This window comes from Astatotilapia calliptera, chromosome 12 (assembly GCF_964374335.1).
Source record: "Astatotilapia calliptera chromosome 12, fAstCal68.1, whole genome shotgun sequence".
NCBI lineage: Eukaryota > Metazoa > Chordata > Actinopteri > Cichliformes > Cichlidae > Astatotilapia > Astatotilapia calliptera.
In genome coordinates, this window is record NC_137433.1 from 25,443,572 (window position 1) to 25,464,552 (window position 20,981).

General features: G+C 39.1%; 2 protein-coding genes across 2 annotated transcripts; both read right to left on the reverse strand.

The window, feature by feature from the left end:
• Positions 1–615: 615 nt before the first annotated feature.
• Positions 616–6,134, reverse strand: elovl7a (ELOVL fatty acid elongase 7a). Its single transcript, XM_026187891.2, has 8 exons — positions 5,981–6,134; positions 4,121–4,210; positions 3,838–4,028; positions 2,845–2,925; positions 2,688–2,744; positions 2,490–2,595; positions 2,243–2,379; positions 616–2,137 (listed from the first exon to the last, which is right to left on the reverse strand). Exons 2-8 carry the CDS (start codon positions 4,182–4,184, stop codon positions 1,889–1,891), a joined length of 885 nt encoding a protein of 294 aa, XP_026043676.1. The 5' UTR covers positions 4,185–4,210; positions 5,981–6,134; the 3' UTR covers positions 616–1,888.
• A 583-nt stretch (positions 6,135–6,717) lies between these two features.
• Positions 6,718–20,938, reverse strand: ercc8 (excision repair cross-complementation group 8). Its single transcript, XM_026187890.2, has 12 exons — positions 20,575–20,938; positions 20,028–20,123; positions 18,656–18,757; positions 17,277–17,400; positions 15,963–16,044; positions 15,193–15,261; positions 15,036–15,102; positions 14,300–14,403; positions 13,499–13,623; positions 9,883–10,080; positions 7,887–7,982; positions 6,718–7,070 (listed from the first exon to the last, which is right to left on the reverse strand). Exons 1-12 carry the CDS (start codon positions 20,649–20,651, stop codon positions 7,005–7,007), a joined length of 1,206 nt encoding a protein of 401 aa, XP_026043675.1. The 5' UTR covers positions 20,652–20,938; the 3' UTR covers positions 6,718–7,004.
• Positions 20,939–20,981: the final 43 nt, after the last annotated feature.

A 20,981-nucleotide genomic window follows, 5' to 3' on the forward strand; every position in this document is an offset into this window, starting at 1 on the left:
ATGACTGTTCCCACCACTAACACATGACCCTACGCTGTGTTCACTGCATCATTACATGTTTGGCACTGATCACCACCTGCACTCATGTATATATCTTTCAACGTAGCACTCTTAATTCTTATTCTCATGTATATATCTCATGCACATCTTTCTACATAGCACTTTTAATTCTTATCCCTACTTTTATTTTTTTTCATGTCTATTTAAGTACTATTTATGACACTATGTTTACACTGAAGCACCGCAGCAATTTCCTAATGTTGTAAACCTGCTCAACATTTGGCAATAAACCCCTTTCTGATTCTGATTAAAACAAACAGGCCATGAGCAACGTCAGTTAAACAGCACTCCCTGCTGGTGACAACTGCTCATTACAATCTGGTCAAAGCAATTTCACAGTCAGTGTGGAGAGAATCTACACTGGGGTTTGTCCTTAAAACAATGTGTAATAACTGTAAATGCAGTCTTGTCTCGATGGCATCCATCTACCTAATTAAGGCCAACTCGCTCATCTGAAACAGTCAAACGGGACATTAGCCTGTTAATGGCGTTGCATCTATGAAGTTGTCAAAAGTATCAAATATCCAGAGTTGAAATAACAGGCCGAAAGCAAGATTACATTTTCTGAAGTCCATCATTTATTTATATAAATACATATAAAATACAATATAAACATTTCATTTTTTGTTGCATTTTTCTCCATTAATACAAGGCGGGGTCTGGGGAAAAAGCCATTACATATCTGTAAATATTTTGTGTTGTGCATTTGCAAATGGGGAAAAAAAGAATTAAAACAAAACAAACAAACAAACAACAAAAACAAAAAACAAGTGTAAATCTTTCCACACAAATCTCAATCCTGTGTCCTCAGTCACCAGAGACGCAGAGTGTTATATTCACTTAAGGTTAAAAGGTCATCATAACATACAAAAACTATTCAAGAATTACATCCAAAAAAAGCTAACTCCAGCTATGTGAAGACCCCGTTAGCTTAACAGAATTTCAACACATGAAGCGTAGCAGTCAAGCAAAGCTGCTCATATCTTCCAACTGAATGGCTAAGTTGTGCATATTGTGCAAGTCTTGTAATAGTCTTAATTTTTGCATTATGTCTCTGCAAGGAAGCAGCAAAAACTCACTAGAGCTCTGCTCTGGATCCTACAAGAACTTAGTCTGCCCTCCCCGGCATGTGTCACAGCAACGGTTCATAGGAGACTCAAGTCAGAAGTGAAAACTGATGCCGTTTAAAGACTGCATTTTCAATGAATGTCTACACCACGAGCAGCAGCTGTGAATCAAGCAGCAAAGGAGTGGACGTGCGCTCTCAAACACCTAAACCCGGTTGTGCTTGCTTGTAGCCCTTTGAACAAAGACCTGAAAAACAGGACGCGTGGCTTCTAAACAGTCGTTCTTTTAGGTAGAGTGAAATAAACAACCCTTGATTTCAGTGCACAGTCTTTAAATAATAATAAAAAAAGTATATTGAGAAGTAAGATCAAATCTGAATAAAAAGGGTAAAAAAAGATCTGTTTTAGAAGCTTTGTGAGGAAGCCAGTATTCCTGTACAGCTCAGGCTCTCACTGGAAGAGCCCTGTAGAGCAGGTGGTCAGTTTCTAAGACTTTATTTTATTAATTTCTTAAGTGTCGACATCTGTGGGAGAACTTTGGCCTTACCTTAAGTAGAAATCAGAAAAGCTAAACCTTTTGGTTTGGTTCAGTAACCTTAAATATAGTTTCGCTTATAATTTAAAGATTGTCTTTTGCAGTTTGTAAGTAAAGGAGTTATCAAAAAATATATATAAAGTCCAGACGAACTGGGTTTGCATCTCAGACTACCACAGTAGTTTCCTTATTTTACTCAACCCCAAACCCCTGAGAAGCTGCTGCGTCACTCATCCTTGTCATGATTGGCATTTCCATTCATGACGCCGTTGGTGTGGTGCGACCATGTCTGAGCCTGAAGGACCTTTGGCAGTCTCTTGCCCTTGGTGTAGGCATGGTACCAGAAGTTGAGGAAGAGAAACAAGAAAATCAGCCCGTACAGGCCGATGATGTAGACGAAGATTGGGAACTGGTATGGGCAGTCCTTTATGAAGAAATACTGGGAGATGTGGCTGGTCACCATAACAAACTGAATCTACAAAGCAAATAAAGAATATAGTGGTTGACTTCTAGTGCCAAAGTTTAACCCAGGTCTTTGTAAAGAAGAGCAAAAATAAATATAAAAAGCCATTTGACATACCAGCTGGATGGTTGTGAGGTACTTCTTCCACCACAGGTACTTCTGGTATTTGGGTCCCATGGCAGTCAGCCCATAGTATGTGTACATGATCACGTGAACGACACAATTTAGCAGGGCGTGGAATGTTCCCAGTCCACCTGTAACAGGGAGTGGATGAGGCATTGCGAAAGAAAATGTCAAGGAGTTCATATACTGTCATGAATGAAGGTTGCTTGTACATCGAAGAAGAGGAGGTGGTGGTTTTTACCTGCAGAAAAGCGGACACCAAACCACCAGGTGAATGGCATGATGGAGTGATGGTAGACATGAAGGAAAGTCACCTGGCTGTTCTTTTTCCTCAGCACAAAGAAAATCTGAAAAGAGACGCAGTGCTTTAAAATAAACTGGGTGAGGCCTGGGTGGATATTACAAAGACATAGGTATGCAACTTTCCCCCCCCACTTACTGTGTCTAACATCTCAATGAACTTTGAGAAGTAGTAAAGCCAGCACGTTGCTGCCATCTGGAGGAGAAGTGAGAAAACTTTAGCGCCAGACCCACATACGTCAAAACCTTGAACTACTCGTTTGTAATCAGCTCATCTGAACTTAATAGTGACTTACCCTCAGGCCTTGTGGCGAGTCAGAGTAGTCCACCAAGTCGCAGCGGAAGGAATATCCGGTTCCCCATCCTGACATCACAAACTATGACACAAATGGTGGAAGTTTCGGTTACATGAACAAACAAGACAAGCAGGAAAGTTCCATGTATCAGCTTCTCACGTCATTCACTTTCCACCACCTTTTCATTTAAAAACAGATTTTTCATACAAATAGAAACAAAAGCAGTTCTGCTAGTGTACACCAGCCAAACCAAACCCTATTCCAGGACATGCAGTTTGAATTTCTAATTCTGCCAAACCATTTCATCCACTTATTTCTCATCTCTTCTTACTTCCTTTTCACCTTCACTGTAACTGAAATCATGCTGCTGAATCGCATGTCTGCAGGTTAATTTCTTGACTTGCATCACCTGCTCCACCCAAACGGCACACCACATGTCTACAATTAAATCTAGCTGCAAATCACAGCTTTCCAAACAGACATGAACAAACAGCAGCGCGTCTGTGGCTGAACATTCAGTGCAAGTAATTTACAAATTAGAGGTTGTCCTCCATCAACCCAATGCTGTAATGTTTTCCTTCAAGTTTACCTGAATATATCCAATCTCTGGTGTAAAAATAAATTCTGTCACTCAGGTTCATTCATGGCTCATTGGAAAGCAGTGAAACCAAAGTTATGTGGGACCAGAGAAGCATTTGCTGAATACAAAGCATTTTAATAAGGAAATGACACCTGCTGATCTGGTTTAACCTCAAATAACCAGTCCATGAAGGGGAGAAGAAAAAAAAAAAAAAAAAAAAAAAAAAAGTGTATTTCACAAGAGGGCATGTGTCATAGCAATTTGAAACAATGCAAGACGTTCACTCCCTGTACGGTATGGAGTGCAAAACCTTCCAGGAAAGGATTTCACTTTTAAAATACCCGTCAGCACCAACTGAGGTAATGAAAAAAAAAAAAAAAAAAAAAAAAAAAAAAAATAGTATGTGGACTCACCTCATAGCACATGTAGAGTGACAGGGCCACCACGCTGAAATTGTAGACTACAAGAACTCCTTTGAGGTCAAAGGCTTTGCGATTCTCCATGATTCGAGGCCCCAGTGATGTCACAAAGTAAATGTATGCTGTGATGATGATGGTTTGGGGGATAGGAGACGACATGAGCAGCCAATTCTCCGTCCGTGTATCTGCAAAAAAAACATGTAGAGGGGTTTGAAAAAAATATGCAGACAGAAAACCAAAAGTGATAGCACAGAGTTAGTTTTGGGCAAAGACTCACCTGCATTTTGCATGAACTCATCATAAATCAGCCCAACAGTGGACTTTATGCTTCCAAACTCCATTTTCAGACAAGCTGCTTGTACTTCACCTAGAAGGAGCAGAGGCAAAGGTCACAGTGTCAGTTTAGACTACAAGTTCAGTGGTATTTGGATGAAAAGCAGAGCACAGAAGCAGGCTCGATGATATTTGTATCTAGCAACTTCAACCCATGTATGTAGGGGCTTTTGAATATGTATGAAGACTTTACTAAACAAAAATAATAAAATAATTGTAAAACAGATATTTTTTTAATTAAAAAAAAAAAAAAAAGAAAGAGCCATTAATGGTGGCAATTGTTACTACCTCTTGAATGTTTTATACAAAAAGCACAGAGGAGGAACTGGAACGGTTTGTCTAGGGGGAGGGAGAAGGAAAAACAAGTGCAACAGGACTGCTCACTGAGACAAATTCCTCAAGATGCATTATCGCAGGATGAAACTTTAACGCATGTTCAAAATCAAAAATCATGAACCATGTTGCCGTTACAGTTCGGGTTAGGGCACACTGAACTACAGTCAACTACAAAGTCTCAAAGACTGGACTGTTTGAGGGAGGAAAGAAAAAGAAAAAAGAAAAAGGCCACTCAGCTATTCTTGGCTGCCCTTCTGAGGCAGACAAAGCGAGAGTGTGATGGGAGTACAATGAGTAGCAGCCCCTCTCTCTCTTGTCAAAAAACAAGCCACTGTGTGACCAGAATTCATTCAGTAATGAATCAAAACCCAACTTCAACATAGTCCACGTCACACAGACTCTTAGTAGGCTTTGTTGACAGTAATCTACATGCAGATACTGGGCGCTGTTGCTTTTATGACACTGAACCTTATTTAAAAACTGTTCCTGATGAGTGAAAACACCCCATCTATACAATGGATTCAGGACTAGTGCTGAACCAAGTGAAGGTAAGCAGTGAGTGATCAGACAGGTTTTAACCTCTGTGATACTATATAAAGTTTGCCAAAGGGAAATGCTCAATCTGTCATGCAGACAAAGCAGAAGTGAAGCAACTGTAGAGCACAAACCAACAGGTTAGCCTACAGTATTGTTGTAGTTTGTGAAGAAAGAGCAATACATTTGCGAAAGCAACACGTAAAACACATCATCCCTCGTCTGCTGTGGAACCTAACCCTACATGACAGGTTTTCGAGGTGTGTCTACCTGTGTGACACAGGAGCCTAACTGGCTAAAGTGATAAAAGGCATGGCCGTCTGGATTCTCCTCACTAATCAAGACACGGCAAGCCTTGACACGCCAATTAACGTTATAGTCAGAGATGAAGATGTGAAAGCTGCTACTCCCATGGCGTGGCTCCTCATTTGTGCAACGTCAACTTCCGCAGGTTACTAAGACAGAAATGTACTTTCAGGTGAGAGGTGGCTACCACCCTCAATTATTAGCTTTTTATAGACCACGAAATAAAATATTTAATATTCATATTATGTGCCACAGAGTGAGCGACAGTACTAAACCCAGACTGGGATTTAGTTGTCAATTAAGAAAAAACAAACAAAAACTTAAGATGAACTTAGTAGACAGCCACTTCGTTTTAAGCATCACAGCAAGTTTAAAATGTGCTGTATAAAAACGTTCATCAATGTATGGCCTATACTTAACATTCTATATCTATAAGCTGAAGATTTACAGTATCCAGGTGGAAAGTTTAGGTTTTTTCGTCTTTTTTCAGAAAACAAAAGCAGCCATCATGCGTGTCACGGTGACCAGAAATGTTTCAGTAATCACGGGCAGGTTTATGGTCGTTGCGCCGGTGTTTTTACATCCTTCCCGTCTTTGTATTTTTACCCCCATTAGAAAGAAAACTCACCAGCCCTCAGCGCCACGGCAGCTGAAACTCAACGACAATCCCCCTTCAACCGCCGAATCGTTGCTATCCAAATTCCCGTTTCCACCTGCAGCCCTCCTACAGGTGTACGCTTCGCTCTCCTGTCACTCGCTAACAGCGCACGCGCTGCTCGCTCCCTTATGCCGGCGAGCCGGAGGCGGGGTTCTGCCTCACGCCACGCCCCCCGCGCTCGCTGATTGGAGCAGTTGTGGTTCAACTGGACCCAGTTTAATTCTTGAGCAATGGCTCATCCGAAGCGACGTGACATTTTTTAACAATGATACATGTCTATCTTGACACGTAATTAATCATTTGTTTCAGTTGGAAAACTGCTAAATTGTAATTTTCCACTATAATCACAATAACAGTGGCATTTCCTCTGATTTTAATAAAGCAGACGGACAATTATCCCTAATGTTTATGACAGTGATGTCTTAAATGTTTATATGTCAATAAAACCAATGTGTAAAACTTGTAGGGGGTGTGTCCAACAAAGGTTTCGCCATCGCTTCTTTACTAAGCCCTGACGGCACAACAAATGCAAATTTTTTTAGTAATGACAACAGGACAATCTGTGTTTTTGAATGCCACCTGGTTACTCCCATGTAAGCAATATGGGTAAAGTCTTTTAAAAATCAGGTGTAGACTGAAACCACACCTTTTTAAATGGCCTGCAGATGTCTAGGTAAAGGTTTCATTTCAATAATGTAAATGTAGTATCAGCATTGTGACAGTAAGTATTTATTCAGCTTCCTTTAACAATAGCAGATACTGCCTAAGACTAAAAGAGACTTACTGAAAATACTAATTAAGGACCATTTTGGTTTTACATGTTTAAATAAAAAATAAAAAAAGTAACAATGATTTATCAAACGTACAAAAACATTTACAAAGTCATACCGTTGTTAACACGTTTAAGTTTTAAGGCTTTTGGAGCATTTGTTTTACAGTAATTGTGAATAATCAGACATTAAATGTTGTCCACATGCTCAAAACAAATCCAGCGTTAGTCTTCATCACTGCTCCACGCATCCTGAAAGGCAGGGTTCACCGAAGACTGGCCAGCAGCACCCTGTGAGAGACCAAAACATTTAACTCAGTTTGCACAATAAAGAAAGCTCACTTCTGTGAAAAGTACATAATATATATGCACGTGTCACATGTATGATTATATAACTAAGAAAAAATACAAGTATCTGCAGTTCCCATCAAGTGTGATAGACAACTATGTAAACATTATTTATTAACATGAAGATAACACTGAGGTTTCATAAGTTAAATTCTTCAGATGACACGTGCTTATCTATGATCTCGTTTCTGGAAGGAAAAACAAAAAATCCAGAAAGGTCCAAATCAGAGGACGTTCATTTATAGTAAATGACCACAATTATTGAAGATTAGCTTAAAAACATATATATTTATATATATGAAGATTAAAAGAGGTTTGCAGACTATAATCATTATTGTTTGCACTGGGTATGATGATGTAACATTCATGGCCTTTCTGTACAAAAAACAACCCTACAAAAGCAAAAAGAAGAAAGATCAAATCTGTTATATCATCAAGGGCACTTTATGGAAGCTCTTCTTCACCACTGAAAAACAAGGCAGGTAGAGCCACGACAAAATTTTGAATTATCTCCAAATATTTTGGGTTGTTATGTCAAAATTTCAACTTTTGTCTCAAAGTTGAAACTCTGGAATATCTAAACTGAAATTTTGAAACACTAAAAAATTTTGACTCATGCATAGCAGTTATTATTGTTGTTATTATAATTATATTGTTTTATTTTTTTTCAGTGGTGGAAGCAAAGTTCAACAGCATTTGGATTCCACAATTTTTCAGATTCTTCCATCTACTATTGTTTCCTGTTGTTATGACCTTTACCTTTACTTCATGGTCTGAGTCTTCCTCCACATCTGAGGGACGGAGGACAGGGACCCATGCTAGAATGTTACAGTCTTTACCTCCACTGTACACCTCCTACATACAGCACAAACAACAGGGACAATAATGTACACATCGACCTTTTCAGCAAACCTCAAAGTACTTCCAATAACATCAGTGCGGGGAGAAAACCAGTGTCAACAAGCATAACTGGTACCAAAAGCAAAGTAATGAACACACTTAAAACTGTCCATGTACAACAGGTGATGTCACAGGGGACAGTTTAATGACTGCGGGTCATTATATCATACAGGAAGCATAAAACGTTTTCAGAACAAGGTGTCCCTTCCTGTGACTCTTCAGAGTGACAAGCTGCCAAACTGCATTCTTATAACTGTCAAACACAGAAAATCGATGTCACCGGATGCAGCAACTCCTAATAAGGAGTGCACGGGTTAGACGGCCTTCTCCATTTGTGCCGATACATAATAGGCTGTTTCTCAGCACAAAGGACTGGCTAAATAAACATAACTAGGATTTAAATTAATTAAGGAACACTGGAGTAGAAATACATAACTGAAGTACTAAACAAAAAAACACCATCTTGAATGAAAACAAGCACTGTTTTCACTAAAATATTACTCTTAAAATAAAATGAATACAACCTATCTGAAGAATAATCTTGCAATTAATACTTATTTAATAAAAATAGAATATAGTTACTGGAATCACAAAGAATAGGCAGGGAAACCAGTAGCTCTAGATTATTGCATCCACGCTTTCATGTTGTTAAACCAAGTTGTGATCCTACAATCCAAATATCACAAAGAAGTCATTAGTACAGACAGCATTTTCAAGTCTTCCATTGTCCAAGTTTGATGAGCCTGCATGAACTTTGACACATATTACACCTATTCTTATCAATATTATATTGAAACGTATCATATAATCAATAACTGTACATTTATTCTCCCATTTACATGTTTCGTCTCAGGCACAGTGTACAGAAAAGATGACAATAGCCACCATGACTTCACCCATTGATTATGAAGTCCCATTTTGACTTGAGTGGGAGAGTGAATTTATCTGAGAAAGCGACAACGTTGCATGCTAACAAGGAAGTGACTCGTCAGTCACAACATAGGCCTACACTAGAGTGTACACTGCTTTAATAGCACTGTAAAGAGAGGAGAGAACAACTGCACCACCACTGCAAGATAGGAGTATGGTTGTTTTCTTCTGGCAACCAGCGGTGTCACTTCCTGCTTGCCTTAAGAAAAAAGTAATGGGTTCACTTTTTAAGATGCATAATTTTTCTGTATATACAGTCGATGATTCTATCACATTTTGGACTTGTGACACCTGTGAAGTAATCCTGAATCACCTGTTGCCTGTCGGTTAGCACATATGTCCATATACACAGATTTTAACATGACTCATTCACTCATTGCCTCGATTAGGTAATTCATTGAGGCACAAATGAAAGAAAAAGCTTTTGCAACATATCTGGTAGCACTGACGACTAAAGAGTCAAGAATTTATTTAGTCGAAATGGCTGTGATAAAGCACAAATGTCACATGGAACTAACTGCTTCCAATTCTGTCAACACAAGCAGAGCGTTTTACAAGGCAACAGCAAAACAACAGTAAGACAGACTGCACTGTTTTGCTCCTAGATCTGATAAAGCAGAGATAAATGTGATGGCATTAATTTTCACACATGGTAAAGAGGCTATGAGCACAAACCTGAGTTTCACATAAGAAGCACCTGCATTTGCATTTATGGAAGTCAGTATTGACTCTACCCTGTTATCTATCCGCAGGAAGTAACTCATTTGAGAGTACCATGGTGACTGCAGATTACTTACAGGTACTACTGCAGAGCTGATGAAATAAAACAAAAAGATGAGGAACAGAGAGAATCCAGCAGGGTTACTGTAAGCATGCGGGGGACAAACCACTCTTGACTGTGAGGTGATAAATCAGATGGACTCACCTGGTAGTCTGGGTGGAACTCACAACAGTCCACACTGTTATAGTGACCCCTAAGCATGGTGACCAGCTCTCCCGTGTGAAGGGTGTACACTGCAACAGAGCTGCCGCATGGCACAAACACAAACTCTGGGCTGCAGCCACGTGACACTGTGAACTGTAGCCTTTTCCGACTCTCGTTGCAGACCTTCCCATAATTTACCTGAGGGATAACGAGTGAAGGGGCACACGGTTCAGATGACATCCGAATAAAAAGTCCAAACATAAACCTCAGGCATTTTCTGCATAAGGATTAAGCCATTTTTAATCGAATGCCAAGATGTTGCAAAACATTCTGGAAGATTAGAAATTTTCTGCACTTTCATTTGACAAAAAAAAACTTCAATTAATTCATGAAAATGAAAATAAGATTATCCAAAGAGCCCATTAAAAGACACTAATATTTAAAGGCTTCTAAAGCTTAACTGTGGACATAAAACTTGGACACAATTCCTTTAAAGGCTTTATATATCATGGCATTTCCAGCAGACTCTTCTGTATTGCTTTTTGGTCTAAATTATTTAACTATTTCATTTATCAGTATAAAACTCACTCATATCGTGAGGCTTTTATAACTGATCGCATTTTATTTCAATTATTTGACACTGTTTTTGTTTGATATCCTTGTTCTTGCAAAAGATGCTAGATTTTTTTTTTTTTTAAGTGTGTCACTATTTTTCAAGACTTGGTAGAGTTTCCAAAATGAAGACAAACAGAACTTTAAATAGGGCAGCTATGTGAACTTGAAGGCAGAGAATAACTTGTATTTTTCCTATGCATCTGTGAAACAGGCCGAATGAGGTAACACCTTCCAAGGCTCGCAAAATTTCTAAATCCCTGGAAGCCCTTCGGGCCGGCACTCTACAGTTTTTGGTAGCCCAAAATAAATTTAAGTAGCCCGAATAAAAAAGGGAGCAATTTTTTTATGTTTTGTTTCCGTTACAATATTATGCTTTAATGTTTAATATTGTAACGGAAACAAAAATTAATCAAAAAAATTTTAAAATACAAATCACAACAACTGTATAAAGATTCCAATCATCAACTCAAATACTTGGTTCTCATTGAACAGAAATTTCTATGAACTTGTAAGAACTGTGTAGAACATGAATCAGTCTGTGTCAGATCCTGAATCTGACATTTCCACTGGAGTCACTGGTAAGTGGAACCAAGATCTAGGACATTTGCTTTTTGAAGTTTGCAAAGACTGCTAAATTTTGCCAAAGGTAGTTCACTCTTTGCAACATAGTACGCTGTTCTAAACAGCTTTTTCAGGACTTCTTCTCGTGCTTGGTTCATTTTTAGTATGTTTTTTGCAATTGCTGTTTGTTCTGGGAAAGATATTGCAGACTGGGAAATAATGCATTCCTTGCATTTCTCATGGGTTCTGATGGGGTCTTTCTTAAAATTACTGGTCCCAGTAACAAAGGCGCTTGTCGACTCAGAAATTGAATGAAACTCACAACACACCTGGCAGAACATCATGTTATTTAGTTCGTCATATTCCAGCCACAGAAATTCTTTTGTCCATGAAACCAAAAAAGCTACGCTTTTTTTTGCCTCATAGTCTGATTTGTCATAACTTTTCCGTTTTGTGGTAAGCTTTTCTTTGGCTGTCCCTTCTTCACCCTGTCTTATTTGGCTGAGCAGAACTAAAATACCGGCTTAAATCCTGCTGCTTTTACACACGCACTCGCATAACGCTCAGCGATTCTCTGCGCAATCAACCTCTCACATGTTTAAGCTTGCTGTGGGAGATTTCACTTGTCATGTTTGAATAGTAAGCTAATGAGTGATAAGACGATGTCAGAGGAATTGGTGTGCAAGTAATCATCACTCACCAATCAGTGCTGCCGCTCTCTACACACAGTTCGCGCAATCGCAAAGTGAAAGCAAAAAACAAGCGGAAATTCAAACGCGATTTCAATATGTCACATATTGACAGTGGCTCATCGATGCCAATGACATAATTACTCAGCTACATTTTCGAAAGAATGCAAAAGCATTGACATATATTTTCCTATGATAGCCCGATGGGCAGGGCTGAGATAGATTTTGGTAGCCCGACTGGAAAAACCTTTTGCGAGCCCTGCATTCCTTTCACATGTCACTCATGTGCAACACAAGTTTTGCATGGAAGCACACTTTTGTTAAGTACCCAATTTTCTGGTATCCATGTTATCTCAGTCTAGACAAAAAAAAAAAAAAGAAAAGAAAAAAACAAAACAAAAAACAATCCGCCTTTTTTATTTTATGCTATTTCTTTGCTCTGATTTCTCTAACTTCTGGGCAAAACTAAAAGCAAAAGTCGAATATTCAATCTTTGAGGCTGTGAGATCTAACACGTAAACCTGGTTTTTACAACCACTAACATTTTCTGATCGTTGGTAACCAGTTAGGGATTGTCAACTTGTTTTACCTGTTTAAAAATCTGATGGCACAAGTTCATTGTTCCTGGCAGATCAATTATTTTGGGTAAAACAGAACAAAAAAGGCAAATTATTCAAAAACAGATTTTTTTCAGAAGTACATTATGTGAATTTTAGTAGCTTATAAAAAACGAACATTTATAATACTTACAATAAGAAAATGTTTAATCTGTTTGTTTGCCTGGGTTTCACTATATTGTATTTTGATGCTTCGGCAATATTCTTTTTAGAATTTAAGCATTGAAGCATCTACGAATCTGAATTTTAGTAAAACTAAGTCTGAGTCTCACCGGGATAACGTACACTAAGAAAGCCTGTGAAGTGCGTCTGTTATAAAGCCTGTGTAGCAGCATTCTTGCTCAGGTAGTTCAAGCCCTGAAGAGAAGGCACCATAGTAACCTAACTCACACCCTTCTAGGATTGAAATTCTAAAAATCTGTTAACTCCTTTCATGTTTCTAACTGTTTAAATGGTGTAACTACAACTGGCCAAGAACCAAGAACACTTGTAATAGTCATCAATATTGATTTCATCAATTCTCACACCTATTCTTATCAGTATTATACTGATATAACATATAATCAGATAATCAGCACCCAGCCTGCAGATATACTATTTGTTGTGTTATTTAGCTCACTGATAGGATTTCAGGCTTCATGTATGCGGCCTTTTGTAGCTAAAACTGAGCATAGTATTACTTCTATCAAGCTCAGCTGCAATTTCAACAGCTCAGTTGATATCAGCGTCATCAAAGAACTGCAGGGCAGCACGGTGGTGCAGTCACTGTCTGCAGGAAGGATCTGGGTTCAAATCTACTGACCAGTTTGAGCCTCTGTGTTTGCTGTGTGTGTTCTCTACAGGTACTTGAGCTTCTTCCCACAGTTCAAAAACATGCTAAATTGGTCTGGATGTGCAAGTACATGAATGTCTGTCTCACTATGTTGCTAAGCTGGGACAGGCCTCAGGCCCCTTCATGGCCATAAACTGGATAAGCCCTTAAGGAACTGGTTGGAAGGATATAGTTGTAGGATAGTCCTGACTAGATTATGACTGAGCCTCTGTTCAGCAAAAGACAAACTGGTTTGTTGTAACAACATTACATGAAGTGCTTTTTTACACAGGCTGTGAGGACAAAGCCTTCATACACCTTACCAGTGTATTCTCCCCGGTGGCACTATTCCATAGCCTCATACGGTCATCGGTTCCAGTAGTGAGCAGGTAGAGGCCATCACCAGTGAAGCACAGGCCATTCACTCTGCCGTTATGGGCGGTGTTTACTGGTTAAAGACAGATTAGATATGGTAGCAGTGTATTTGTCACCTAAAGACTTTAAGAAATATTTGTCTTATACAGTGACAATCCATCAATGATAAGTTTTTAGTGTCCATCAAAACCATATGTCTCCCAGAAAAACTGGTTTAATTGTAATCGGCTGTTCTCTGAACTTCTGACCCCCTGGTTTGAATGCAAAGGCACTTCAAACAGGAAAAACAGATACCATTTATGCAGAATGTTGACCTTTTCCCAAGTGAGCCAAACTCAGCACTACCCTGAATATCTTGGAAGTCATTAGACATGACAATTCAGAGGAAAACAAAGCTGTCGTGGTTCATATAAATTAGAAATGTATTTTTAATTTAAAGCATCAGCAATCGGATTGGTTCATGTTGATGCTCTGAGGTCTCCCATCCAAAAGACTTCCGCTGAACTATTTTGGTGACAGGACACACCTCAGCTCCCATTTATCTACTGCATGTAAACTGTATATACAGCACCACTGTACAATAAATACTACATTATGGGGCGAAAGATGGATAAATGGGGTATTGAGGTACTGAACTAGAACTGTTTCTCTGTCAATGACATAATAACACAACAAGATCTCCTTGAAGTCAGCTCCACTCAGGAAAAATGAGACAAAAAATTTAATGAAAAGAAAAATGCCAACAATACCTGCCTCAGAGGAGGCTTTCGACTTGTCTCCATTGTGTTGGTCCAGAGTGAAGAGACTACCTGAAGCACGGCGCACATCCCATACTTTCACCTTGCTGTCTGCACTTAAGAAGGAAAACCAGGGAAATGACTTGTTTACTTTCTATGCTCCCTAAAAATTCAGGTACTTAACAAAAACATGATTTGTGTTTAAATATTCCATTAACAGGATACAAGCTGAGGCTGATGCACTACAGACGAGCTGGTTTGTGTACCCTAGTGTTTGTTTTTAAAGGTCAGTTTTCTGTAGGGAATTAAAACGCTGCTCCATATTAGAATATCATACACGTGTGTGTGTGTGTGTGTGTGTGTGTGTGTGTGTGTGTGTGTGTGTGTGTGTGTGTGTGTGTGTGTGTCTCTGTGCCAGTTGTTTTCAAAATCACTTACACTCTTTGGGGACAGAAGCACAGTGATCCCAGTGGGTTAATTAGCAGGTCTAATGTGGCATAAAACAGGTGGAGACAGTATCTACCATATGCTAAACTGGCAGGCCTGCTAGAGCGCCACGGTGCTATCTAGTAGTGTTCTGGTGCCATTATCCTTGATGCAGGGTTGTGATGTAGCCAGATGGCTGGGAAGTGAGATGACAAGAACTGCTGGGAAATTACATAGAGGGGATTGTCCTGTAGCTGGCGTTTCACTTTGATGTGGCTCTGAGGGCAAACTAGGGTAGCCAAGAATGGCAAAGAGAGCTTACCTGGCAGTGGCTAAGATATGCTCGTATCTGGGTGACCACCGCACAGACAGGACCTCTGCTCTGTGACCTGCAATGGCAAATACGTTACTTTCTTTCTTCTGCGTGGGTAGATGAAAAGAACAGAAAGAACAGAGTAAAAGCACTGTGATCAACTAACCCTGAAGAATATGAATCCGTGAACCGGACTTGAGGTCACACAGTTGGATTTTAGGATTTGTGGTGCCCACTGGAAACACAGAGACACAGACATAGTTCAAAGATTAGACTTACAAGGATGATGTAAATAGTGAATAGGGGCACTCCTTCTAAAATGTAAAATCCCCAATTATCGTTATCAATGTGTAAAAGGTGTGTTATCAGGGTAAAAACAGGAATTTGAGGTTCTAAGAGAACGCGTATGATACTGTAAATATTGCTGTTTAGGAACAGATTCCCTTAAAACAGTTTCCCTTGTGTTAGTGTCTTTCTAGAAAAAACCGAAGGTATTGGGGGAGGGGGAGGGGATTCACTCAAAACTAGTTTGACGAGAATCTGTAAAACTTCTAACGAGGAATGAATTGTTTAGGAACCAAAGAAAATAAAAGAGATTGACACTGTGATTATCTCTGAACTAGAAACAGGTGTGTCAAGGGACTGGTTATGTAAAGGACATAGAACACATTCTCCAGTAGGTATTAACAACCTGTTGGTCCAGCTCAGTGAAACAAGAACACTTCTGCTGACCGAATTATGCACCCCAACCCCACCCCTTCATACATGTAAAGCACTTAGCACCTTGCTTAGTATGACAAAGCAGTGACAGGATAAGTATTGCGATTTTTGTTCAATGAGTTTGAAAACACAATGACAGAAATGCAAGCAGCTAGTGCAGCTTGTTTACTCTGTGTCACTGAGATCAGCAAAAACTCACTGGGATCATGCACGCACCTGCAATGAGACTGTGCTTCCTGGCGATTGGGGACAGGTGGTGACAGTAGACGTTGCCTTCAAACTGAAACACTTCAGCAGGCTGCATAATCAAAGAAGGAGACGGAGAGAAAGAAAAATGTTACTTATGGTAGAAATACAGCAATCTCCATATTTAGACCTGTGTGTATTTGCTTATGTTTGCCTCAGTGACAATCTATAGAAATATACAAGCACAGTTTTAACATTTAACAGTGTTAGAAAGTCACTCTGTGAAGGGTAAGAGCTCCCAGCTTTAAGTAAAAATAAAAGGGCAATGCAGATCAGAGCTCAGAAGGCAGATCGCCTGAGCACCAGTGGCGGTTACAATGCAAATTCTTCAGCAAACATAAAAAGCCTCTCTGTGCTCCATCTGTAAGTGTGCGCCAGCACCCACGTGGCCTTAACCACTGGCTGCACACACAGAGGAAGCTCTGTTTGCATAAAAATGCATCCACAATAATGCAAAACACACACTAATGGACAAACAGCCATGAGCAATTAGGAATTTAATAGATGCAACTGTGTGTGTGTTTGTGCGAGAGACAGAAACACACAGGTTAAACCGAGTGAAAGGTTGACAGGTTCTTTTCTGTCCCTTCCCTGACCTTTTAAAGCAACTGCGGTGCCAGCGTAACTCTAGCACAGTTCAGAGCCTGCCATATGGGACAATGTGGCATAGAAAGGTAGAAAGCATGAAGCAGAAAATAAGAAAGCGAGGGGAAGAGAAAATGAAAAGAACAAAAGGCGGGGGTGGGGGTGGAGAAGCCATAAATTAGAATTTGATAATGAAATGCAACACACTCTCTGTGAGCTCTACAATAAAGCCCACCTTTGTGGAGTTTTAATACAACACTCAGTATTTATTGAGGCTGCACAGAGAGGTGTTGATTTAGCTCTGGTATTACTGAGTTTATGTTGGGTGGCACTGTAACGCTTCCAGTATCTCTATCTTGGTTCATGCCACTTCACACACATTTTGCAGGTGTGCCTGACAAAACTAAGCTAGGTAATAAACTTGTTAGGCATTAAGCCTCTCTGCAACCCCTACTGGCTTTGCAGTGCCAGTACAAGAGCCTTTAGCTGGCAGATGTGTTTAACTGTTCGCTGTCCACAGCTGTTACCTTATGTATAAAAGCATGACTGATTTAGCTTAGGGAAGGCCACAACTCCTTGCAAGACCTCCTCTTGCTCATCTGGCTGACCTTAAACAATCATTTTTCTAACCTCTGCTGTCAGTCTCCATTTCACCTAGTGGCTTGATTACCAGATGATACAGTAGTTGACATGCCTTACCTTTAATGTCTCTGTGTCCCAGACTTTCATGGTCTTGTCAAAGGAACTGGATACAAACATTCCTGTGTCATAAGGATACCACTGGACTGTCTCTACACTAAATTTATGGACATAGCGGCTAGACCTAAAAACAAGAACAAAAAAAATAAAAATAAAACATGGGGTGAAAGCCATGTGTCATGTTTTTGATTTGGGATTGACAAAACCAGATAGCGCAGGATGTTTTCTGTAAGAAATGAGAAAAAACTCATGTACAGTTAGTTCTATAAATGTTTGGACGCTGATACAATTTTCACATTTTTGGCTCTTAACTCTGACAGCTGAAACTGAAATAAAATAATCAAGATGAACCTGAAATGCAGACTTTAAACCTTAAACTGAAGCGGATGAATAAAAATACTGAACTGAAGAATTAGAGACATTTTTACACACACAACTAAACAAGTTGCTTAAAACCTGTATCATGGATGGCTGTAGGCTGTCTTTATTTCCTAATCAGTTATGCAGGCAAAAGATGGGAAGTTGACTCCAAGGCTTTCTGTGAAGCCTCAATAGTTTTCAGTGAAAGTGAAGCCAGCCATGCTCATTATGCAAATGAGCATGGCCCTGAGTTTCATGCTCATGACCAGAGCATGAAACTCAGATTAACCTGTTCCAAAATGCAAGAAGAACGTTCTGTAGGTCCAGCATTTGAAGCGTAGAACAACTTCTGCAGTGTGATCCATGGGAATAGATGGTTTCCAATAGCACTGGGTATTGGTGTTTATTGAAGACAGAAGCAGATTGATAAAATTTTGAATGGTATTGCACAGATGTGATTTCTTTTCAGATTTAATCAAATGCAGCAATGCTAAGTCAATGATACTTCACGTTACAGATGCGCAGTTCCCAAAAAACTATTAAAACAAGCTGGAAGTTTATTTATAAGAGTGGTATTCTGTAGTAGCAACGTGAATCCCCTAATCTCAACACAATTAAAGATGCGTTTTATTTGATAAAGACAAAACAACTGTAGACAGCTGTTGTAAAAGCCTGGCAAAACTTCACAAAAGGAAACTATTCTCAAACCCATTCAACACTCATTCGTTTTAGTAAAAAGATTACGCTAATTTATCCAAATCCATTTGAGCTCGTAAAATTATGGGAAGGTATTAAACAACAGCTGTAATTTCTCAGTGGTTAATGGGTGAAGGTCTGCGTTTTGATTGCATCTTGATTATTTAATTTCAGATTTACTGTGGTAGATCTCTTCTAGTTTCTGTGTATATTTTATAGCCAAAACAAAAAGCTGTAGGTAGCTGGGGACAGCACTGTGTGTACAGCCCGCAATAAAATGCTACTCTCTAGTGGATGGAATTAGTAAATGGGCTAACATTTACCTTCCTACTGTGCAGACTGCCTTGCAGCTGTACTGTAGTTTCCCACTGAAGTTCTCCAGGTCATAGATGACGATTACTCCGTCTGCACCTCCAGACAGCATGCTGAACAGCAGAAAAAATGTCATCTGAAATACTTTTTTTTACTTTGTCTTACAAACCTTGTAAAATATACACACATAGATTCAATCATCAGGCTCACCCTCTGAAACCAGACTTCTGCCTTCATATTCACTATACTAACTAACAAAGATTGGGGTTACTTGTTAAAAATATGAATTTCCAGAGCAGTCAAGTCACAGTGCAGGAACGTTTCAATACTATGAATAATTGTTCTTTCATCTAAGGGTTAAATGAGTGTTTAATGTGACGTAAATATACTTACATTGTTATCTTTACTTCTACTTTATTGGGTTTTGCTTTGTTGTCATTGCTTTTATATGTTAATCTGTCTTGCTGAAATAAATTGCCCCTTTGGGATCTTAAGACTTATTTCCTATATTTTTACAGCTGCAAAGGTCTTAAACAGATTAAAAAAACATCAAGCACTTGGGTAATGTTTTTGTATTGTTTTTACTTTATTCTGGTCTGTATTTTGACCATCTTTTGTAATGCCTCTGTAAAGTACTATAGTTCTCGGATTGGTTCTTGTCTTAAAAAGCGCCAAAATAAATTAATTTTACTTATTTACATACTTATCATTGAACCACTGACAGTGATTCTGCAGCATTTCAAAACTATACAGTAGAGATGGACCAATCTGATATTACGTATCGGTCTGATCCTCAATAGTTACCCACAATAATAATAATATGAATAATAATAATAATAAACTCTCAGACCTTTACAGAGAACCCAAGGTTGCTTTACACATGAAGGTTTAAGGTCAAAGCCTCAGTGAGTAGTTGGCATTTCAACTATTTTATGAAAATGTCCAGAGACAGCTTATGGTGGATCTCAAGCGGGATCAGCAGCAGTGAAGGTTGTCCTCCGAAAGATCGCAATGTAGTGTGTGTAGAAATTAAATATTACAACTTTCACAGCCTATGGTTAAGATATTTATCTCTGTGTCAGGACAGCAAGTTATTTAGTCAGATAAATTTTACTTTTCTGCATGATTTTTCCAATAGAGCTTATTTTTTGTTGTTTTTATGCAACATCCCAATCACTGCAATATTGCAAGAATTAACATTCCAAGGGGGGATTTTAATGAATTATTTTATGAACCTGTATGGGACATGGGAATGGCACAGTCTGGGTTCAAATCCACTGGCCGAACGGGGGTCTTTCTGTCTGGAGTTTGTATGAAAGAACTGAATAAGTGATTAAGAAAATGGATAGATTAAGCTTTGTTTACTATGTTACTCAGACTTACTATCTTCCCTCAACTGCTTCAATGTCAATGGTATTAATGCCATTTCCATGGATTCGGTCCACATCTCTGTCCGGATTCAACTGCAGACCGAGGACCCTTTGGAAAGAGAGAGATCGCTGGGTTTCTTAAGTGAGTCACACATATTATAATGTAAAAATGTATGAAGGCAAACTGAAACCTAAGTAGTTAACTAACTCTAAAACGTTAGAGATGAATTAACAAACAATGGCCCAGACTAAGGCGCTTAAATCTAGAGTTAGTGTTTCTTTCTTTTGTTAAAATAAATAACTTTTCAGTTTGTGGGAATTTCCAAAACATAATAAGTCTGGCACAGATTCGAGAGTCGTATGTAATACAGCAATGATGCTAACAATAGTTAAGAACTATTTATAAACAAAACCTCATGTATGTGTATTAACTAAGATGCTTGTTATGTTACATAATGTTCATATAGTACCGGTATAATTTCGATTTCATAGTTTTATTAGTCCAAAGCTTGCTGTGGACTTCTTCTTGCTAGTTATGTTTATAAGAGCTTCTCTCTCACCTTCTCGTTGATTCCGCTCGTCTCAGTCTCAGAGGGTCATCCAGACCAGCCCGCCTGGCTGTCAGAAAGCCCAACATAGCTTCAACATGAAGACAACTTCTTTCTGTTTTAACAGTTAGCCAGTATTTAAACCGCGTTACAGTTCAAAAGCTAACATGTTACCCACAATGTAGTGACGTTTTAATCCAAAGTAAGTCTCGGGACGTCCTGTAAAACATTACACGATATGAAATAGAAAAATACCCAACTTAAATACTTCCATCGTGATATTTTTACAATTCATTGCTTATAATTCAAAGAAATTTAAGTGGCCTCTCAAGAATTCAAAACAAGTCGCCGCCATGTTGGATTCTAAAGCATTCAACTACAGATGCGATGATTGGTGGGTCTGATACCGTCACCCAATC